This window comes from Odocoileus virginianus, chromosome 19 (genome assembly GCF_023699985.2).
Source record: "Odocoileus virginianus isolate 20LAN1187 ecotype Illinois chromosome 19, Ovbor_1.2, whole genome shotgun sequence".
NCBI classification, from domain to species: domain Eukaryota; kingdom Metazoa; phylum Chordata; class Mammalia; order Artiodactyla; family Cervidae; genus Odocoileus; species Odocoileus virginianus.
This window is the reverse complement of record NC_069692.1, coordinates 22,030,448-22,052,484: the sequence shown is the minus strand read 5'-3', so window position 1 is coordinate 22,052,484 and position 22,037 is coordinate 22,030,448. Positions and strand designations below refer to the sequence as shown.

Sequence of the window (22,037 nt, the reverse complement as noted above, 5' to 3'; positions counted from 1 at the left end):
GTAAAGAGCGAAGTGATAGTATATTGCATGCATGCCTGCTTGGTCATGTCTGACTCTTTGCAGCCCTGTGGACTGTAGCCCACTAGGCTTTTCTGTCCATGGGATTCTTCAGGCAAAAATACTGGAGTGTGTTGCCATTTCCTCCTCCATGGGTAGTATATGAGAAGTAAACAGTTTTTTTCTTAAGGATATCTATATCTATCTATCTGTCTATGTATATATATATATTGTTGTTGTTGTTTAGTCACTAAATCATGTCTGAGTCTTTTGTGACCCCATGGACCATAGCCCTCCAGGCTCCTCTGTTCATGGGATTTCCCAGACAGGAATATTGGCGTGAATTGCCATTTCCTTCTCCAGGGGCTTCGTGATCCAGGGATCAAACCTGTGTCTCCTGCATTGGCAGGCAGATTCTTTACCACCAGGGCTCAGTGGTAAAGAGTCTACCTGCAATGCAGGAGACCTGGGTTCGATCCCTGGGTCGGGAAGATCCCTTGGAGGAGGGCATGGCAACCCACTCCAATATTCTTGACTGGAAAATCCCCACAGAGGAACTTGGCTGGCTATAGTCCATGGGGTTGCAAAGAGTCAGACATGACTGGGTGACTAAGCACAGCACTAAAGTTCTAAAGCTAAGGATGATTAAGTCCCTTGAAACAATTTGAAAGAAAATAAGGCTGGAAGTCAGAAGACATGGTTCCTGGCACTGCTGCTTGTGAGCTTTGCATCCTTGAGTGAAGCAACTCAACCCCTCTAAGATTCAACTTTCTTACCTATAAAATGAGAGAGTTTGAATTCCTAAACTCCCCTTCCAGATCTAATATCCTGTGATCCCTTTGATTTTACGGTTCCCACTGCAAGGTCTAATAGAGTTACACATCCAGTGATAATCACCCACTGGCTGGCATTCAAACAGGTCTCCTCTATGCTGAATTCTGTGCTGCAGTAGAGGCTTCAGGCCTTGTCTCTGGTTTAAGTCGCATTTCAAGGTGTCTGCTGGCATTAATCACAACAGACAATAATTCCAAGGAAACAATACAGAATGAGGCAATCATTCATGCACCACAAAGAAACACTGGCCGGTCTCCAGGCATTCAGACTCAGTTCAGCCTCCAAATAACAGGCACTTGGCACCTTACCTGTGACCTGGGGATTGACAGAATCACAGGTGACAGAACCGCTGTTCCCAGGACTAATAGCATACCGACAGGAAGAGAGGTTATACTTAGGGCACACTTAGCTTGTCAAATTATAGCACTGTTTATCAAAGGGTAGCATACACACTGTGACTGTGAACCTTGAGAGGCACTATAGAATAATTCTGCTGTGGAAGAAGAAGCCAGCCGTGATTTTAAACCCTGATTTTGCTCTGGCTCTTGTTGTGATTCTAGATGGTTCTACAGCCCTGGCATCCCACAATACAGGGCTTTGCTAGACATTTGTCTTGCCTTCTGCTGGTGTCTATATAATGCATTCCTTTGGTCCTACATTTGGCTTTTCAGAGCTGCTTAGTGCAGGGTGCCATGCTATAGTTCACTTTGTAAATAGACAACAGTATAGCATGTAACAGTCACATCCTCGGTGAATTTAAGTGAAGACATCTTTGATCTCTAGACATCCCGATTTCCTTTAAAGCAGCCATGCCACTCCATGTAATGGAGGGCATAATTTCAAAATAAATATTAATATATAGAGTCTGCACTGTGCTCGAGAGTCCTGTTAGCTGTAGAATGCAGCACACGGATCACTGCTCTAGTCTCCAAGAGACTTGGGCTAATGCAGCTTTTAATGTTATGGGATTTCTCCAACTCATTGGTTCCCATGGAGTCATAAACGTTGATACTTGACTCCATTTAGGTAAACACTAGAATCTCTAGCTTCCAACAAAACACAACACACAAACTAAGAAATTCCTGGAAGGGAAAAGAGGGCCATATTGCATGTTACTCAAAGTACAGCTGACCACTCATTTCTCGTTTTTTTTTTTTTTTTTTAAGAGCATTTGTTTCTTCATGTATTTTTTTTCCTTTATGTACAGGATTTGGGCTTTAATATGGACATTTTCCCACTACCATTCATCCTGGGAATGCTGTTTTCCCCAAGTTTCTCAGGATAAAAAGACTCAGATTCAGAGCTGAACTGCTGGCAGCTGAATTTCATTAAGACTTTGATGGGAAACTTAAGTTGGAATTACAAACATCTGTGGTTAAACTTCCCCTTTAGTAAACCATTTCCCAGAATTTAACTTTACCACACTAGCAGCAAAAAGAAAAACAGCTGAAAAAAGAATGCTGCTCTTTGGCAAATGCTGGAATAGATACTTAAATATTCTTCTATGTGATGACTATATCTTCGTCAAGTAGCAGCTTAGTTGCTTTAGAAAACACATTAAGTAATTGTTTGGAAATGCTAAGCTTTGGAACTCAGAGCATGTGCTGATGATCTGATTTTAATGGTTTCTAATCAATCAAATGTCTCAGAATTATGTCTGGCCATCATTATATGGTTGCTTTGAGCAAAGAAAAACTCCATTCCTAAAAGAGAGGAGTATTTTGGCATTACATGTTTAAGGAAATTATAACAAGTCAGATTTGAGAATTTAATTGTGAATGGGGGAAAAAAACTTATAGTCCTTGTCATATCAAATTTACTGCGGTTTTTCTTTTTGTTTAGCTTTTTCGAGATTTTGAAAAACTCATTCATTTCTCTTAACTAGTCAGATTCCTGGGGAAAGGTTATGTTTAAAGAACCATTAGGGATACAATAATTAAACTAGTTTCCTTCTCCAATGTTGAATAATCAACAAATTTGTAAGCAAAATTTGAGAGTAATCAAATTTACAGAATAAATAAAAATTTAGATGAAAATAAGCAAATACTACAAACCTAAATTTGCAGGTAGATAAAAACAGATAGTGGAAGAAAGAGGGTGAGTAGGGAAGGAGAAAAGAGAGAATGAGGGCAAACTTTGAGTTAGGCAGCTTATATACATAATTTCACTTAAATTTCACAAATAAGGCAAATACATTTGTACTCATTTTAAACCAAACAACCAAGCCTCTGAGCTAACCTGCCTAAAAGTCAAACAGCTAGAAAGTAGGGGAGCTGGATTCCTACCACACCTGTCTGGCCAGATGCGCATATCACGCCTTTGATGAAAGGTGAATTTCAAATGTAAAGCAGAGGACTGCAAATAAACAGTCTTCAGGCTGAACTGGACCATCAGATGTGCTTCCCTCAGGGTGTTAAAAAAACTGAGTCAGCAATTTCACTGAAGAATCCAGATTCTATCTTCTTGTTAAACACAGAGGTGGGTGCCCCCAGAAGAGGCACGCTTCCTCTGCTGTTTTTTGGGCCCCATCAAATCATAGGACGTGTTCCTTTCACTGCCCAGTTGTTTCCTGCTTGGTCTTTATAAAAATCTGAGCTTCAAAAGTTTCTCTGTTCCATAGGATCAGCAATTCTGTTTCTAGGTATATACCCAAAAGAACTGAAAGAAGAAACTCAAATGGATAATTGTAGACCAATGTACATAGCAACACTTTCCATAGCAGCCAAAAGGTAGAAACAACTCAATGTCCACCAACAGGTAAATGGATAAACAAAATGTGATATATACGTAGAATAGAATATCATTCAGCCTTAAAAAGGAATGAAATTTGGACACATGCTACAAAATGGATGAACCTTGAACACGTTATAGTGAGTGCAATAAGGCAGATAAGAAAAGACAAGTAGATTCCACTAATATGAGATACCTAGAATAGAATGGTGGCTGCCAGGGCCTGGGGAAAAGGCTAATGGGAATTATTGCTTAATGTATACAGTATTGAGTTTCAGTTGGGAAGATGAAAAAGCTTTGGAGATGGATGGTGGTAATGAAGATGGATGGCAATGGATGATGATGAATGATGAATGTACCTAATGGCATTTAAAAATGGTTAAAATAGTAAATTTTGTGTCTATTTTACCACCGTTAAAAATTTTTCTTCTGATTAAATCTGAGAACTCTAGAATCACAGCAAATGGAATTCTCTATTTTTCAGCAATCTTATAATAAATTGTGCAATATAGGTCATGTAATTTATGCTACTCATCTAGGAGGTTGGGTGTTAGTTGCCCAGTCATGTCCGACTCTTTGTGACCCCATGGACTGTAGCCTGCCAGGCTCTTCTGTCCATGGGATTCTCCAGGCAAGAATACTGGAGTGGGTTGCCATTTCCTTCTCCAGGGGATCTTTTTGACCCAGGGATTGAACCCAGGTCTCCTGTATTGCAAGCAGATTCTTTACCATCTGAGAGCCACCAGGGAAGCCCTGCATAAATGGTCTTTGAATGGTATTTTAAATATCTTCATTTTATTCCCAAACTTTGACGAAAATTATTTCCACATATAGTTCTATTTACCTAGCCACATTTTCCTAGATACTCTTGCAAGTTGAATTACTTACATGAACTCCTTCCTAGCTGTGCCACTTAGCAGGCAGGATGCCTGGGCAAATGCTCTGTGCCTCAGTTTCCATGTTTGAAAATGAAATGATAACTATGCCAGTCTATTGAATTGTTATGAGGGTTAAAGGAAATAACTCACGGCAAGTGCTTAGACCAGTGTCTGACACATGGTAAATACTCAATGAATGTCATCTATAGGCCATGGTATTACCATTATTATTATTATTGTTGTTGTTACTATATTCCAGTTTTTCTAAAATAATGTTTCCTGTGAGCCTTGTTCAGAGTTTGATGAGGGGCTGTGCTCTCCTACCCCAGGAGTGGTACTTTTTCTATATTACCCGCATGGCATTTGTGATAATCATTCTTACAGAGCATTAATTCATTCTGCTTTATATAGTGGCTATGTATATATCTTTCTATCTTAGATTGCTTACTCCTTGAGGGTTGGAATGCTTTTTTTGTGTCCCTCCTGGCCCTTGCTTTATTGCCGTTTACGTGGCAGAACTCAAAACCTCCTCTTTGGAGGATATTGAATGAAACAGGCTTCCCAGGTGGCACAGTGGTAGTGAATCTGCCTGCCAAATTCAGGAGATGCAAGAGATGCAGGTTTGATCCCTGGGTTGGGAAGGTCCTCTGGAGTAGGAAACAGCAGCCCATTCCAGTATTCTTGCCTGGGAAATTCCATGGACAGAGGAGCCTGGTAGGCTACAGTCCATGGGGGTCACAGAGAGTCGGACGGAGTCAGACGGACAGAGCACACACACACAAGTGAATGAAATAACGACTGCATGCCAAGGTGGATGTGAGGGTGTCAAATTAGCAACCACACTGTTGAAGAGCAGTACAGGATGATGGCCCAGGCCAGCGACTGGAAGTCTTTGTGTGATTCTACAGAGCCTCTTTCAAAGTCTGGGAGCAAGATAAGGAAAAGGAAAGCAGATAGTGAAAGAGATCTAAGCTGTCTTTTAATAAACATACTGCAGTCCTTTAGTGGCCAGGCACCTAACTATGTGTTGGAGTACGGGATCACAAATAGACCATGAAGGGAGTCTAGAAGAAAAGTCCATCAGAATGAGTCTGCTTCATAGTGCTTGTTTTTTAGCAAGCAGGTTGGTGGCTCAGACGGTAAAGCGTCTGCCCGTGATGAGGGAGACCCAGGTTCAATCCCTGGGTTGGGAAGATCTCCTGGAGAAGGAAATGGCAACCCACGCCAGTATTCTTGCCTGGAAAATCCTATGGACGGAGGAGCCTGGTAGGCTACAGTCCATGGGGTCGCAAAGAGTCGGACACGACTGGGCAACTTCATTTCATTTCTTGTCTCATGCAAGGTATACTTGTACATGCAGTTCATGGGGGACTAATTTTCTTGGAGGGAAGCTAAGAGCAGCAGCAGCAAAACCCAGGCAGGTTATTAGGAGATACACTCCTGTTTGCCCCTCTCAGAGAAGTTTGCTCAACATTGTCAGTGATTGCCCTTATTTTCTCAATAATCTACCAAAGGCAGTAGCAGCATTGTGGCCCTCCTGCCACTTCACACTTTGCCCCTCCAGCAGAGTCCCCATCTCCTCCTGAGTCTCTGGGTGGCTTCCTTCCAGCCAAAAGGATATAGACAACAAACAAATGGTGATATTAAGTAAAACAGCACCATAAAATAAAGTCCTGAGAAATATGCCCAACTAATGGTTTCTTTTAGTCAACCTCTAACCTAGTGTTTGTGACCTTGTTTAACTCCTGCTCCTTTCTCATAGACAAGAATGTCACTCTTTCCAAGGACACTTTGATTCCTTCCCCGGGGATATTACTTTCTCTGTCCTTGCATCCCCGCCCATTCTTTTGCGTCTCCATATTGGCCATGAAGATTTGTGCCTAGTTTCACTTGCTATTGGAGAAGGCAGTGGCACCCCACTCCAGTACTCTTGCCTGGAAAATCCCATGGACGGAGGAGCCTGGTAGGCTGCAGTCCATGGGGTCTCGAAGAGTCAGACATGGCTGAGCGACTTCACTTTCACTTTTCACTTTTATGCATTGGAGAAGGAAATGGCAACCCACTCCAGTGTTCTTGCCTGGAGAATCCCAGGGATGGGGTCGCACAGAGTCGGACACGACTGAAGTGACAGCAGCAGTAGTAGTCACTTGCTATAATATGTACAATAAAATTAAGACTTTGTTTTCTTAAATGTGGAATATTAGGATACTAAATCAACTTTATGACACTACCTAGTTTCCCCTTTCCCCACCCCTACCTACTGAAAATCATTGTTCTCACCATACACTCAGGAATAATGGACTCAGTAAATTATCTGCCTATATAAAAAAACAAAGCAGATAGTGAGGAAATCCTGCCAACTAGCACAGAGTTACCCATGGGTACTCCTCTTTTCACATTCTCTGCATCCTGGGGGAAGCTTGTGCTTATTTTAGAACGTAAGGAGGGGCCTTCTTTCTTGGTCAGCCAGTGCATCCTATCCTTTTCCTCATTGCACTTTTAATGCATCTGGTCTCCAACTCACACTGTGCACCAATGTGCCTTCCTCTGTGCTGAGGGTGGAGGGCTCAGGGGTGGAGAGGAGGTCAGTCCTGCTATGGAGGAGCATGGGAGAGCCTTAGAAAGACTGCCAGCCTAGCACCTCCCACTGCTCCACCCTTGCTTTAATATTTTTCTTCCTTCCCTTTGAAGGCAAATTGAGGAATAACCATTTATATATATGTACATATATATACATATGTATATGTTTATATCCTATTCAAATAAAATGAATGTATTTTTAGAATATCCTTCCATCCACTTCTCAAACCTCCCATGAATAATGTTCTGTATGAACCCATGTTCTCTTTCTATAGATGAAAATACAGCCTCCTGAACAAATTCATCAGAGTGGTTGCACCATGTTATTAAATCTCCAGAATGTATTTGATTTCAGGTCTCCTTCCTGGCTATAAAGAGCATGGGAAACCCGACTGGTGGGGCATTGGGATCGCTGTGGGACCGCAGGCTGACTGGAGGCATTATGTGAAACTATGCAGTGGGAACATAATTATCCCAATCCCACCCTTTCTACATCATATACTTTGAGTGACTAATAGCTTCTTTCTGTTTCCCTAAACCAAAAACCTCAATGGGCATTCTGAACCTATTAGTCTCTGACAGTATTACAAATTTAACTCACTACAGGACATTCTTTTTGATTGAAAAGATACAGACAAGCAATATTAAGTAAAATAGCAGCATAAAAATAAACTTCTGAGAAATATTCCCAAATAAGGGTCTCTTTCAGTTCAATAATCCATGTATTCTTCATAATAATAATAAAGACAACTCTTAGGATGTATAAAGCATTTACACTGTCAGTCACTGTGTTAAGCCCTCTATGTATTTTTATCTAATTTCATCACAGTTAGTATATGAAGTATGATGTAGACATCAGTAACTTCTCTAAGCATCACTCCAGTTTCTTTATCTGCAAGTTGGGCATCTGTAGTTTGCCTAAGGTAAGGAGCACAAAAGCTAAAATTTGAGCTTGGGACCATCAGACTGCAAAAGCCTGCAATCTAAAACTCTGATGTGCTGACTTATTATTTCACTGGGTATGTGAGTGCATAAGAAATTGTTTGGGGTTTCGGCAATAAATTTAAGGTTCCCTAAAAATAAAATAATTATTTTCTTACTTTTTGTGAGAGAAGAATTACAAAAAATTATGTGTGCCTGTCTTTTTAGAATTAGCAGGTAAAAATACAGAATGCCCAGATAAACTGAATTTCAGATCAACAATGAAAAATCTTTTTAACATAAATACATCTCATGAAATATTTAAGACATAACTAAAAATCTATTTGTTGTTTTTCTGAAATTCAAGTTTAATTGGGTGTCCTGTATTCTATCTGGCATTCCTACTCTTAAGTCAAGCATTTCATCCTGGAACTTTCCACACTCAAAGCAACAGGTGGAGATAATGCTTCCTGAGGGGTTGATTCCAAGCTTGTAGAGAAGTGAAGCCTTCCCACTGTGTGGAGTGTCTCCTAATCGGCGTCTCTCTGCATCTGAGTAGAAAGTTGACTAGAAGGCATGCCCCTCTTTCTCATGGGGATTACATTTCACACCACAATAGGGGTTGGTATGCTCTGGCCCTACCCATCCTCCCCTCATTTTAGGGCGTGGGTAGAGCTCACTCCTGGAGAAGGACCATCTTCACGCAGCATATCTTATCAGTAGTAATTAATAAAGCTACAGTTATACTAACAATTAGTAGGACTAGTAGCAATAATCCAGACTTCAGTGCTGTAAAAAATGGATCGGTCCACATAGTAGCTTTGGTTCTACAGTTGCTGTAACCATGGCTGTGGGGTGTGTGTATGTGTGTCTTCTTAGGTCAACTGCTCTTTCTTTCCCGTGAACTTAGGTGACTTCATTTCCCTCCCACTCAGCATCCCCCACGCACGGGACATGCTGGTGTCTGTCTTGGTTCAAGGGGCTCTTAAATCACTTACTCTGGGTCCATCTTCCTTTACCCAGTTTCTTCACTTTGGTTATGTTTTCAGTGTAAATGCTATTGCAAGGAATTCAAATTACAGCTCTTTGAATATCATCAATAGCATATATTCATCATTTTTACATTTGGTTTGGGGCTTGACTTTCATCATGACCTCTTGTTTCTGGAATATAATGGCTCCTGTCTATTTAAGGTATTTCCTCTGCAGTTTGCTAACAGCTTCTTTAGTGCCCTCACCCACCCCTCACCGGCCCCCCTTGCAGAGGACCTTCTGCTAATTTGCTACCAAAAGATTGGCTCCGCACTGTTGTTCCCACTGTCCTAATATCACCGAGAGGAGGAGCAGGAAGCCAGTGACAGGGCACACACATTATGCGGTGTGACTTGACAAAAATGACTCTACTGGACATACAAGTGGCAGAAAGTCACAGGAGTGTCACTGTGGCCCTAGGTGACAGTCTAGCCTACTGACTCAGAGGGTTCAGGACACATGCCCTTTTGCCAGCTCGAACAAGGACATGTTCCAAAGTCTCCGCTCTCAACTCACAAAGTCCAAATCTAAAGTACAAAGTAAAACTCTTTATTTCAAGTTTCTGAACTGACCTAGTCCAGGTGAAACTCTCAAGGCGGGTGGAAAAGGGAAGGCAGGGGAGAGGAACAACGAGTGTGGCACACGCCGCACGGGGCGCAGGTGCCCCAGTAGGGTGACAACGGCAGGGGCACTGTACCTTGGCCGCAGGCGGCAGTCTTCCGGGAGCCACGCGGGGCTCGCTGGTCTCAGGCGGGTCTAGTCGGCCGAACGCTGAGCTCCCTTCAATGTCAAAGGCGCTGCCGTCCCCAGACGCGGCGCGGGAGCAGGCGGCGCCCCAGAGGAGCCACAGGGGCAGGACTGCGCACCAGGCTGAGCTCAAAGCCATCTCTCCGCTGACATCCGACAGGGCTCGTCCAGGGGCTCGGCCACTGTTAGTCCTCGCCAGTCCCCGCTGTGATGCGGCGGTGCCTCGCTTAGAGTACCTTCTTTGCGTCTGCGGTATCCAGATGTGGGAACTCAGGGCAGCCCCGGAGCAACTTAGTAGAAAAAGGGAGAGTGAAAGAGTAAGCTAGAGCCTGCCTCCCTCCCTGCTTCCCTCTCTCTCTTCTTTCTCTCTCCCCTCTGTTTCCCTCTCTCACTTTCTCTCTCTCTCCCCAGAGACACTGGCTAAAGAATGTACAGATGGATGCAGCTTAAAACTCAGCATCAAGCGGCGGATGGGTTTGGGACGAGACCGGGAGCGCAGGCCACCTCCTGTCCCCGGCGGTCGGGTGGGGACTGAGGGTTGCGCTGCCCTGGCTTCCTTCCCACACCCATTCTCACCACTCCCTTTTTACCTTCTCTTCCAGGACCTCCCCCTCCAAGCTGGTCTTTCAGGCACTCTGGCTGGGCCTTTCCTGGCGTCCTCCCCTCCCCTCTCAGTTTGGAGCCCCTCCAAGTGCCCCAGATGAATATTCAGCTTTTGTAATTGCTTCCTCACTTCTCTTATTTATTTAGCTAAGGTGCCGGATGTCTTATCTATATTTATGCAGATCTTTTATGTGGCCCCGCTGGTTTGCAGGAAAGTGGGTGGGAAAGGGATTCGGGCTGGAGCCAGAGGTGGATGCTCCCAGATGGCAGGGGAGAGGGCACCCACTTCCTTGGGCAGCTTTCTCCTTTTCTAGAGATAGGCTGCTGCGGTCTTTGTGCTCATACCTTCCCTGGAGACTGGCTGGCCACCCTCTTCCTCCCAACAGTCCTCACCCAGAGGGCTTGGGAAAAGAATATCTTTCACTCCAGCGCTGGAAAATGACTTCATTACTCAAATGCATGAACTTTTATTTACAAAGAACATCTTGTTTTCCTCCTAAAGCGGTGCTTTGTAAGGGGCCCGAAACAAGGCTTGCTGTGTATGAGCCTGTCAAATATACTGCCTAGAGCCCGACCTCTTCCTCTTGGCCTGTAATCTCATGCCTACTACATCTGTCTGTCATGTAACCTTTCCAAGACTTTGGGGTAAAGTTGAGCTACAATTATGTTGGGGTACCCATGTAGATGGGTCAGTGGCCACTAGAGCTGAGATACCTTTGCATTCATGGGCTTTATAAGGAGCTTTAAACATTCCTATGAGACCCAAACATGTCTTAAAAAGGATTATACAAGACACTCATACAATGACACTTAAGTAAGTTCTGAGGTGTTTGAAATCACTCACAGTTGTGCAATAAAACATTTTAATAAAACCTGTTAGCTCTATTTATAGGACAAAAATCATTTTATCTAAGAATATACAAAGCAGCCATTTATTTTGTACCTATCATATGCCAGATACTTTGCATGTATTATTTGTAAGCCTCACAGCATTTTTGCAAAATAGGACTATTATTTCTTTTTTATAGAATTAAAAAAGGAGGTTATGAAAGACTAGGACATTTGCCCATCACAAAGCTGGTAGAAAGCTGGACTCAGTAATCACTGATTCTAAAACTACCTTTCACATTTATACCATACTGAAACTTGCAAAATAAAGGCCACAAATTCAGAGACAGAAAAGATGACATGCCCATTTTTTTGGAGTACCTTCTAGGTGTCAAAAAGTTTGCCTTATCTAGTTTATTTCCATCTTCACTATAGTGAGGTAAGTATTGTTATATACATTTGGTAATAGGTATGTGCTGAAAGTACTACTGGAACAGGCAAATCTGATGCTAAGTTCATAGATTTTTCAACAACAAAATAGTATAGCGCAAAAGTACCAAAGCTGGAAGAAGCAAAAAGCTTTCATATATCCCAAAGTATCTGTAATGTTTTCATTTTAAGATGTAAAAATAGTGTTGTAATGAATCATTAAGCTAATTTATTATCGTCTTCTTCCACATAAGCTGGTTAACTTGCTAAATTAAGTAAAAGAACTTAAGAATATATATTTGGTTTGGTTGGTTCTTTAAGAAAGAACCATCTTGTCTTGGGAGACAAGATGACCAGACTCTAAAGAAGAAAAACTTGATGCTCAAATATCCTGTCCCACTCTCACTTTTAAAAAAACTTTCAATAATAATAATCATTATTATTGTTACTATTATTTATGTACATATAATATTCTGACTTCAGACATAGGCCTCATCAGTACACAGAAGCTGTTCACATTTGTTTCCTGAAGGATTGTGTCCTGTCCTTCGTTTAATGTCAATTAACTGCACACTTTTTATTTTATTCAGAGTCTCTTTTTCCTGCTTGCCAGGTAGTGTTCAGATTCTCTGAGAGGCCTGAGCAGTGGGGGTGGAAATACACTTATTCAAGACATATGAGCTTTTAATTTTTTATTAAATGTGTGCTTCTAACTCTTCCTCCTCCTCTTCTTTCTACAGATACTACTAGTATTTTTGAGACAAAGCAAGTAATACACAGGAACATGAGTTTTGTATGAAAGAAAATAGGCTTCAAATCCTAGGTTTGTTTACAGTGATTCTGGGAGCTTGACAGAGCTTGATGTCTCTGAATGTCCATTTCCTCATCTGTAAAATGGGATCATGATGCCACGTTCATTGAGTAATAAATGAAATAATGTGACTAAAGCATTAACACAGACTGGCATATAGTCAGTGCTCAGTATTTACTATTTAACTACACTTTATTTTAAAGTCTTAAAAAAGAATAGAGTCTTTATTTTTAAAGAGAAAAAATAACTATGTTTATTTATCCTATGACTTGAGTAACCTTCCATTTGCTGAAAATAGCTGTTCACATTTCTGGTTGCTGCTTGGGACTTCCCTGTATAACCATGAATGAGGCAGTCATGGATCTTAGAGTGACAGGGCAGGCGGGTGAGGAGGGAGACTGGCTAGCTATTTTATGGCAAATTGGAAGGCACTAGAACAAAGGTAATCATCACCAAAGGCCCACCTCAAGATCATCAAAGGCCTGAATGAGGCAGAATTTTATTTCTGCTAACACTACAACTGGGAAGTGCCTCCAGTGTGACTGCTCTCTTATCACAACTTTCCCTCTCTCCCTCTCTCCCTCTCCAGGCATTCAGCAAGTACCTTTATGTCCACTCTCCTTCTGGGACTCCCACCTACCCCGCAGTGGAAGGGGAGCTGCTCTGTCGTTCCCAATGCACAGAGGAGAGCACAACATTGTGATAGGCTAAGAGGTTAAATGGGGCTTCCCTGGTGGCTGAGATGGTGAAGAATCTGCCTGCAATGCAGGAGACCTTGGTTCAATCCCTGGGTTGGGAAGATCCCCTGGAGAAGGGAATGGCTACCCAGTCCAGTATTCTTGCTTGGAGAATTCCATGGACAGAGGAGCCTGGCAGGCTACAGTCCATGGGGTTGAAAAGAGTCAGACCCAACTGAGTGACTAACACTTTCACTAGATGGTGTTAAATGGCAAGGACATTAGGCTGGTAGTGCAGGATGAGGGTCCCATGCCTTCTGATTCCTAGACCAATCCTTTCCCAACCAGACCAAGCTATTTTTAATTCTGGCAGCAGCAGATCTGGTGGTTTGGAGGCTTTATCAACAGAGGGTCTGGAATTCTCTTCTGAGTTCCCTGCTACTGTTATCAACAGATAAATATCAGGGCTGCTTACTGCCTTCAGCACTTGGTGGTTGGGCCTGACCATAGCGTCCAAGGGTCTAGCGAGGGTGTTGTTAATGCATCCCATGTGCCCTTCTGCAAATAGAAAGTCACGTCAGATGCTATTTTGGATTTTTAAGTGCTAATCTTGGCCATAGTGAGACAGAGGGTTGTTGTGGGGACTGTGTACTAGTGACAGTTTTGTGATGAGATCGGTTAGAGAAGCAAGTATGAACTGTCCCTGCTGTGTGCTCTCTAATGGAGAGTCAGGTGGCAGGAAGGTAAAGGGGGGGGGGGCACGTCTCCTTTCCTGTTCACACTTGTCTCCTCTCTGGTCATGAGTCTCTTCTGTGAGCAACTCTGGTGGGAATTTAGGCCACCTGAGGAGAAGAAACAGCAAGAGATCTGGGAGAAGATGGTACTTCTAGAGTGGTTCTTTACGCATCAGCTTGTTTAGGCTTTTGATCAGGATGTGGGTAATATATGCTCTCTCTGCTTAGTCTCCTGACTCTGACAGTTGTCACAGCCCCATCTGGCCTTAGCATGTGCCACTTGCATCCGTTCCATCCATTATCTATTTACTGTATTCATTAATTTGCTTATTTATTTAATCAGCATTTATCGAACACTACTATGTGGCATGTGAGATGCTCAGGGTAAAATAATAAAAACATGATCCTGTCTCCCAAGGAAGTCAGAGTCTGGTGGGATAGACCACACAATGACTCTTGTAAGGAATAAAAAGTGATTACCAAAAAATGGAAAGCAGAAGTCCAGATATCCTGATAATTAAGTATCTATATGGGCTTCCCTAGTGGCTCAGTAGTAAAGAATCCACTTGCCAAATAGGAGACACGGGTTCGATCCCTGGGTTGGGAAGATATCCCAGAGAATGAAATGACAACCCACTCCAGTATTTTTGCTTGGGGAATCCCATGGACAGAGGAGCCTGGAGGGCTGCAGTCCATGGGGTCGCAAAAGAATTGGACACAACTGAGTGACTAAACAACAACATCGGAGTATCTAAATAGAACAAGCCCTTTACTGGGATGTGGCTAAGGAGGGTGGGCAAAGGCTGCAGAAGGGGGCAACAGTGCATCTTAACTGTGGAGAGGAGGGGAAGAATGGTGGTCCAAGGGGAGAACTATATATGTAGAGGACAAACGCATCAGAGCCCCAATGCCGCAGGAGGATGAGAAGACCATGGGATATCCAAAGGCTCTTTGAGTTCCCATCTTCACAATGCGTAGCTGTGCATGGCCTTCAGGGACGTGAGAGGGAGCCCTATAAGAAGAAAGGGCTTCCCAGCCTCCTACTCGCTTCTTGGTGCAATAGAAGGATCCTTCCCAAATGCCGATCTGAGGACTGGGGAGCTGTTCTCAGTTACACCGACGTCCCGCTCAATAGCTTGAGAAAACTTATGGGAGGAAGAACAACTTGGAAAAGAAAAAAAAGTTTTTTGTTTTTTTTAATTTAATTGTGGTGAGAACACGGAGACCCACCCTCTTAACCAGTTCTGAAGGGTACAGCGTGGCGTTTTATCTACGGGGAAGAACCACTTGTAAAAGCTCCATCCTCTCCCAGCACTCTTGCTGTTGTTTTCCTCAGGTGGCCTGAACTCCCACCGGAATCATTCGCAGAGGAGATGCGTGACTGGAGAGGAGAGTGAGCCGAAGAGCCCCTCTTGAACCTTAACTTCCTGCCTCTTGATGGTCAGCTGGAAATCTCATAGTAGGGGAGAGCTCATACTTGCTTCTCTGACCAATCCCATCATAAAATTGTGATCATTTTCTCAAGTTAAGAAATTTAAGCCCGGAAATGACTTGCTCATGTTGGCATTTAAAGAATTTTTAAAGTACCAAATATATTCAGTTCAGTTCAGTCGCTCAGTCGTATCCGACTCTTTGCAACTCCATGAACCGCAGCACGCCAGGCCTCCCTGTCCATCACCAACTGCCAGAGTCTACCCATACCCATATCCATTGAGTCGGTGATGCCATCCAACCATCTCATCTTCTGTCGTCCCCTTCTCCTCCTGCTCTCAATCTTTCCCAGCATCAGGGTCTTTTCAAATGAGTCAGCTCTTTGCATCAGTGGCGGAAGTATTGGAGTTTCAGCTTCAAAAACCAAATATATTAAGTATAGTGAAATATAGTATAATTGCAGTAGAATAGGAAATTACAGATATCCAGCAAGAAGAAAGTGAGGGGCAACCAGGAATCATACCACTCTGGGGCAATGACTGACAACACTGAAAATGCATATGTCTTCAGGCTTCTGTTGCATTTATATTAATGCATTCCACCATCCTTATATTTTATGTATTCCATTATATATATTTTTCTGTGTGTAAAATATATTTTAATATACGTTCATTTTAAAGATTCCATCTACTTTTTTCTTATAGAAATGAATCAAACTGTATATATTTTTCCTCCATGTCCTATCACTTAACTCCAGTGTTACTGTGAATAGCTCACAGTGTTCAGATTGGCATTTTAGGAAGATTGGCTAGTGTGGGTAAGTGCCGTGCTGAGAGACCAGTAGGAGGCTGGGAAGTCCTTTCTTCTCACAGTGGCTTCATCAGCCTCAAGGGCAGGGACTGTACCCATGAAGAAGGGGCTCAGAGAGTATTTGCGAATGATAACAGCAATGAGGATGTCCTGATCCAAGCCTGATGGAGAAAGGGGGGAAGCCAACAGATGAGAGAGAATGGTTTTAATGAGGACTATCGATCGCCTCTGCTGTGGCCTTCCTTTAGGTCTGCTGGAATAATTACTTCATCAGGCTAAAGGGAAGTGACGGATGCTCTGTGGTGATGTAATCAACTGAGTAGGGAGGCATCAGCATCCATTAACTCAGGGATGAGATCAATAGAAAGCAGGAGCACCCAAGACTTGACAATGAAATTATACAATTAAGGAGAATTGGGCAGCATTCAAAAGAGAAGATCTGAGAAAAAGGCTTTATGTGTCCTTGCACATACCCCACCCCCAGCACCACAAAGGAAAGAGAAGACTCTTTGAGAGAAGACCTGCTGTAGATGGTGTATGAGCAAGGCAGAGGGCTAGAATGTGTTCTAACCTGCCTTGTGTGAGCAGCTGCAGGCTAGGCTGTGAGATGCTAACTCACATGTTCTATAGCCTTGCTCTGCGTCCCTTGCATTATTCTCCAGAAAACACACGCTGGACATGCTCACCTTGGGAAATCAACAGACTTCGGAAAACAAATTTCAAATAGGGAGCACATAACCGTAACAATGCCTTTTATTTCCACAGTGTTTTATAGTCTGAATTGAAGTAGTTATTGCTCCTCTAACAAATGAGAAACTGATCTGGTTCTAAAAGTTCAAATGTGCAGATTCTGACATTTAGAAGAAAGATTCTCAAGTCACTGTCCACTATATCCATTGGGTGACCTACAGCCTTTGAAAATTTAACACTCTAAATAAGATTTATTCATCACCTATTTATCCAACAAATATTTTGAGTGTCTACTTCAAAAATGGCACTTTTATAGGCTCTGGAATAGAGTGAATGAGAATCAGATAAAAATTTCTGCCATCGTGAAGTTTATATTCTTACTGAGGCAAGGTTAGGAGAAAGAAATAAACAAGCAAGAGAAATACATATATGTATGGAATACATTATGTCAAGTAGTAAGTGCCATGGATAAGAATAAAATGCTGTGGGGTAGAGAATGAAGGCTGCAGAGTAAGGAAAGTGTGGCCCTTGTTGAGGAAGAGGCTAAAATAAAATGATTGAGGTAAAGAGTAAGTTGGAGATAAAGTCGGAAGGGCATGTGGGGTAGATTATGCAGGACCTTTGAGATCATTGTAAAGACTCTGGCTTCTGCCTTGAGTGAGATGGGAAGTATCTGGGGGTTCTGCACACAAGTAATGTGATTTGATGAAAGAGATGAGGGAAGGAGTAGGGAGACTATTCAGAGGCTTTTGCAATAGTACAGGTAAGAGATGATGGTGGCTTGGTCCACAGTATTAGCATTAGATGTAAAGAGTCATCAGATTCTGGATTTATTTGAATGTAGAACTAATGAAATTTGCTGGATATGAGAAATGAGAGTAAGAAAGGACTCAAGGCTGAGGTCCATACTTTAAGCCTGAGCAGACTTAAATGATTGATTTTCCATTACTAACATGGAAAGAAAAATTGAAGGTTTAAGTTGGTAACAGAGATGATGAAAAGTTCAGTTTTGGACAAGTTTTTTTTTTTTTTTTTTAAATGCCTCTTATATAAGATTCTTACACTGTATTCCTTCCTGTTTTAAATGGCTTCCCTGGTGGCTCAGATGGTAAAGGGTCTGCTCACAATGCTGGAGACCTGGGTTCTATCCCTGGGTTGGGAAGATCCTCTGGAGAAGGAAATGGCAACCCACTCCAGTACTCTTGCTTGGAAAATTCCATGCATGGAGGAGCCTGGTAGGCTCCAGTCCAGGGGTCGCAAAGAGTCGGACACAACTGAGCGACTTTCCTTTCTTTTGAAAACATTATGAATTCATAATACATCATGCACAAACTGTGTTTTTACTTGGGATCTACAAGCCATTGTGGGTCATACTGTGGATAATACTAGGAACAACCTTATAGTCTAGTAAGGGAGATTTGTAGCATATAGGTAACAGTAGGTGGTCAAGGTGGGCGCACATCCATTGTTTTAAGCAGGAAGGGAGCCCTTTGAGCTCAGTTAAGAGAAGGCATTATAGATTTGTGCTGGTCTCCACAAAGATGTAGGAATTGGGCATGGGAAGACTGGTGGGGGAAGGACATGGAGAAGGAAATGTCAGGGAAATGGAACAGTATAGACATAGGAATAGAAAAGTGAACACATGCATGTTCATGCAAGGGCAAGGGCAAAAGCAGACTGGCTGAGTCATTGTGAGAAGTTCATTTGGGTGGATAATGGGAGATAGCATGGAATGGAAAGGTATGGACCTGAGAGGTAGTTTACTACTAGGAGAGGGAGAGGCTCACAGGCGAGTTAACCATGTGGAGAGAGCACTGAAGTGGAGAGACTGGAGCCTGGGGGACGAGTTGGGAGATTGTTGCAATAACAGTCTAGGCTTCCGGTGACACATAGAATAATGTTTATGAACTCTCACTGTGTCTCCCAAACGTAACTCCCCATCCCTGGGTCAATCCAGTTGCATCACAGCCATCTCAATTTGCAAAACCAATATTTCCTTGAAACTGAGGTGAATTTCAAGTCAGCCCCCCACACCCTTCCACCCACACTTCACCCTTGAAGGGGATGGATAGGCTGGGAAAGAAAACAATATTTGATAGTTGCCAACACACACCATCATGAGCCTGCCAGGCAACAACACGTTCTTCTCTGCCAGCGGAAGGTGTTGCTTGACAGTAATTCCTTAAGATAGCTTCTATCCATCATATACTTCATACTTAAGTAGTTGATTAATTACTGACCCCTGGTTTACTTTGACTATTTCAACTACTTCCAAATAACCACTAATAGTTTTCTCCCTTCCTCTCTCTCGTTCTTTCTTTCTTTTCTTCATCTTCTTTTTTTGGTCTTTATTTGTTTTCTCAAAAGTCCCACACTGTCTTTAATTATATTTACCTGAGTTTAGTACATATTGGGATTTCCCAGGTGGTGCAGTGTTAAAGAATTCTTCTGCCAATGCAGGAGACACAAGAGACTCAGGTTCTATCCCTGGGTCAGGAAGACCCCCCTGGAGTAAGAAATGGCAGTGCACTCCCGCATTCTTGCCTGGAAAATTCCATGGACAGAGGAGCCTGACAGGCTATAGTCCATGGGATTGCAAAGAGTCAGGCAAGACTGAGTGAGCAGACACACATACACACAAGTACATATTTCCTTTAATAAAAAGATAATCTTTCCTATTAAATCAGCTCCTAAGGCTTCTGATACAAAGAAAAGGATTCTGACTTTAAAAAGTAGGAATTTAAGAAATGTGATTTTCGAAAGAGACTGTAATGAGTGTATTAGTGAGAAATAGATCACTAGCAGAGCAGCTGTGTTATTCGTCTAGAAGGAGTCAACAGAAACGCAAACAAGGTATATATTGGTTTTCCATAATTTTGTCAGTTTGGAGACATTTATTAGAAGAGAATTTAGATGTATTTGTTAAAAACCCAGCCTGTAGATTCAAATTGTCTATTTTCTTCAATTTTCCTACTTGCCAGCTGTGTGATCTTGGGAAGTTATTTCATTCTCAAAGCCTCCGCTACCACATCTGTAAAATGAGGAGTGTACCTATTTCATGGAGTTTTTGTGAGGGTAAACATAAGATAATGTGTATAAATTGCGCAGAATGATGCCTGACAATAGTGAGCACTCAATAAATTCTAGCTGCTATTATTACTACTAACTTAGTATTGTTACTATGGTTATATGAATCATGTGTTCTGGAGAAAACTAGAAAACAGAGAGATAGGTTGATGATGATAAAGTTAATAGAATTCTCTATTATCAATAGCAATTCAGTAACTATTTTTCACTTTTAGTCATTTTAATATCCAGAAGCTATAGCTTAATTATAGATGCTTTGTTATCAATATGGTATCTAATATTTGTTAACACTTTTTGTGGAGCCTGCTACTCAGTCCATCACATGGCTGTGGTCACACTATCAACCTAAGATAACATCTAGCTCTTCGTTGTAGGTCCCATCTTACTCCTTGGCACCATCCAGATAGTTCATTGCTCCAACATACTTCACTCTTAATTACTTGGCTCTTTCAGTCCAAAATGATTTTATTATGAATCATGCCTTTAACGGACTCAGTTCTCTATTTGAATTTTCATTTGTTGACTCAGATATAGTAAAAATCCATATGAATAAGTTCCTAGAAGTAAACAGGCTTTTCTAGGGGACTAAGCAACCCACTCCAGTACTCTTGCCTAGAGAATCCGATGGGCAGAGGAGCCTGGCAGGCTACAGTCTATAGGGTCACAAAGAGCTGGACACAACTGAAGCAACTTAGCACAACACAGCACACAGACCATAATTTAAGGGACGGTTTCCTGTCTAGTATTCTCAGGCACTCAAATTCAGACTCTATAATTACTAAAATGTTTTAGAATTATGACATTTTACATAGGACTTCATTTCTCTTCATTTTGAGTAAGCAGAATGCTGACACTTACACTATCCCAAGTAACTTTCCTGACAACTCTGTGGAGTCAGCACCATTGTCCAACTTGAAACTGAGAGAAAGGAAAACATCAGGCAGTAGCAGCCCAGGATGCAAAGGCTGCTTTTCAGGTTCTCTGCCTGGCGCGATCTCTTCCCATGGTCTTGGAGAGAAGGAATGTATGTATGGAAGGAGACATATTTCATCATTAAACAGCTGAACAAAAATGAAGTCTTATTCTCTTTCTTTGTGAACTGGGCTATCTGAGCACAATTTAAGGACTAGGTTTATCATGGCCCAGGCTTGTATTCTCAGGGAAGAAATCTGGGTGAAAATGATTGTATACTAAAGACCTTGAAACAAGCAGTTCTTCCAGCTATCTGGGAGCTTCCATGGTGGCTCAGATGGTAAAGAATCTGCCTACAATACAGGGAGATCCAGGTTCTATCCCTGGGTCGGGAAGATCCCCTAAAGAAGGGAATGGCTACGCACTCCAGTACTCTTGTCTTCAAAGTCCCATGGACAGAGGATCCTGGCAGGCTACAGTCCATGGGGTGGCAAAGAGTCAGACATGACTGGGTGACTAACACTTTCACTTTACAGCCAGCTACTGAAGATGAGCCTGTGACATATCTGTGCTTAATTCAGTGGAATTGCCTCTGGGAAAGGTCTAGTATGGTTTTTAACCTGGTGTTATGATGAGTGCTGACAAGCAGATCCCTAAAGGGCCTAGGGAAGAGCACAGTGGGGAGAAGAGGCCCTGGCCTGGGTGCTGGAGACCTGATGTTTCCACCCCAGGACTGCTCGTCTCAGTCACAGCCTTGAGCTCGTCTCAAGCTCCCTGGCCTTCACTTTTTCCCTCTGTAAAATAAAAAGTGAGACAGGATGAGCCTGGGGTTCCACTCAGCTTTATAGCTCTCATTTTCTAGAAAAGGACCCATCCCCAGACACCATGACAATTCTGGCCTTGGCCAGGAGCGAATGGATGGTTTGGAAAGCAAGATTGAGAGCACTGTTACGTGACCATCCCCGATAGAATAATGAAACCTAGGATCTGGTCCTTTCTGCCTGAAGATAGGTGCCTCAGGAAAGCCTGTGGACAATTCATGGAATAAATCGAATGTAGTAAAGGGAAGAGAAAGACGAGTTACCATTTTAAACTCTGCCAGATTCAGACCTGTAGATCAGACAAGAAATAAGGCCACTGCTGACCAAAAAAGGAAAAGAATTTAAGAATGTTTCTCTTGTCCTTAAGTCACCCCTCTGTTAAGTCGCAGTCAGACACAACTGCTATTACATTTAGCCTTAATCAGTCACCGTCTTCATGAAGAGCTGAACTGCTTGTTAAACTTGTTCAAAATGGTAGCTCAGCAT

At 42.5% G+C, this 22,037-nt stretch overlaps 1 protein-coding gene and 1 long non-coding RNA gene across 5 annotated transcripts in view; one reads left to right on the top strand and one right to left on the bottom strand.

Annotated features, from left to right (window-relative positions):
* LAMA4 (laminin subunit alpha 4) overlaps positions 1 to 10,404 on the bottom strand; it is a 139,658-nt gene extending 129,254 nt beyond the window's left edge. For 2 of the 3 annotated variants that reach the window (XM_070449935.1, XM_070449936.1), the window contains exons 1-2: positions 10,111 to 10,280; positions 9,669 to 10,008 (exon numbers count right to left, since the gene is read on the bottom strand). In XM_070449935.1, the coding sequence (XP_070306036.1) occupies positions 9,669 to 10,008; positions 10,111 to 10,178 (408 nt within the window). In that variant the 5' untranslated portion in view covers positions 10,179 to 10,280. Of the gene's footprint in view, positions 1 to 9,668; positions 10,009 to 10,110; positions 10,281 to 10,308 lie in introns of those variants that run through there. The other variant, XM_070449937.1, reaches the window with a different exon arrangement.
* Positions 1 to 22,037, top strand: part of LOC110135386 (uncharacterized) — a 77,368-nt gene that overhangs the window by 27,567 nt on the left and 27,764 nt on the right. The window contains exon 3 of one of the 2 annotated variants that reach the window (XR_002313360.2): positions 2,039 to 2,377. The exons of the other annotated variant lie outside the window; for it this stretch is intronic. This is a non-coding gene — a long non-coding RNA (uncharacterized lncRNA). Of the gene's footprint in view, positions 1 to 2,038; positions 2,378 to 22,037 lie in introns of those variants that run through there. 2 annotated transcript variants of the gene reach the window in all.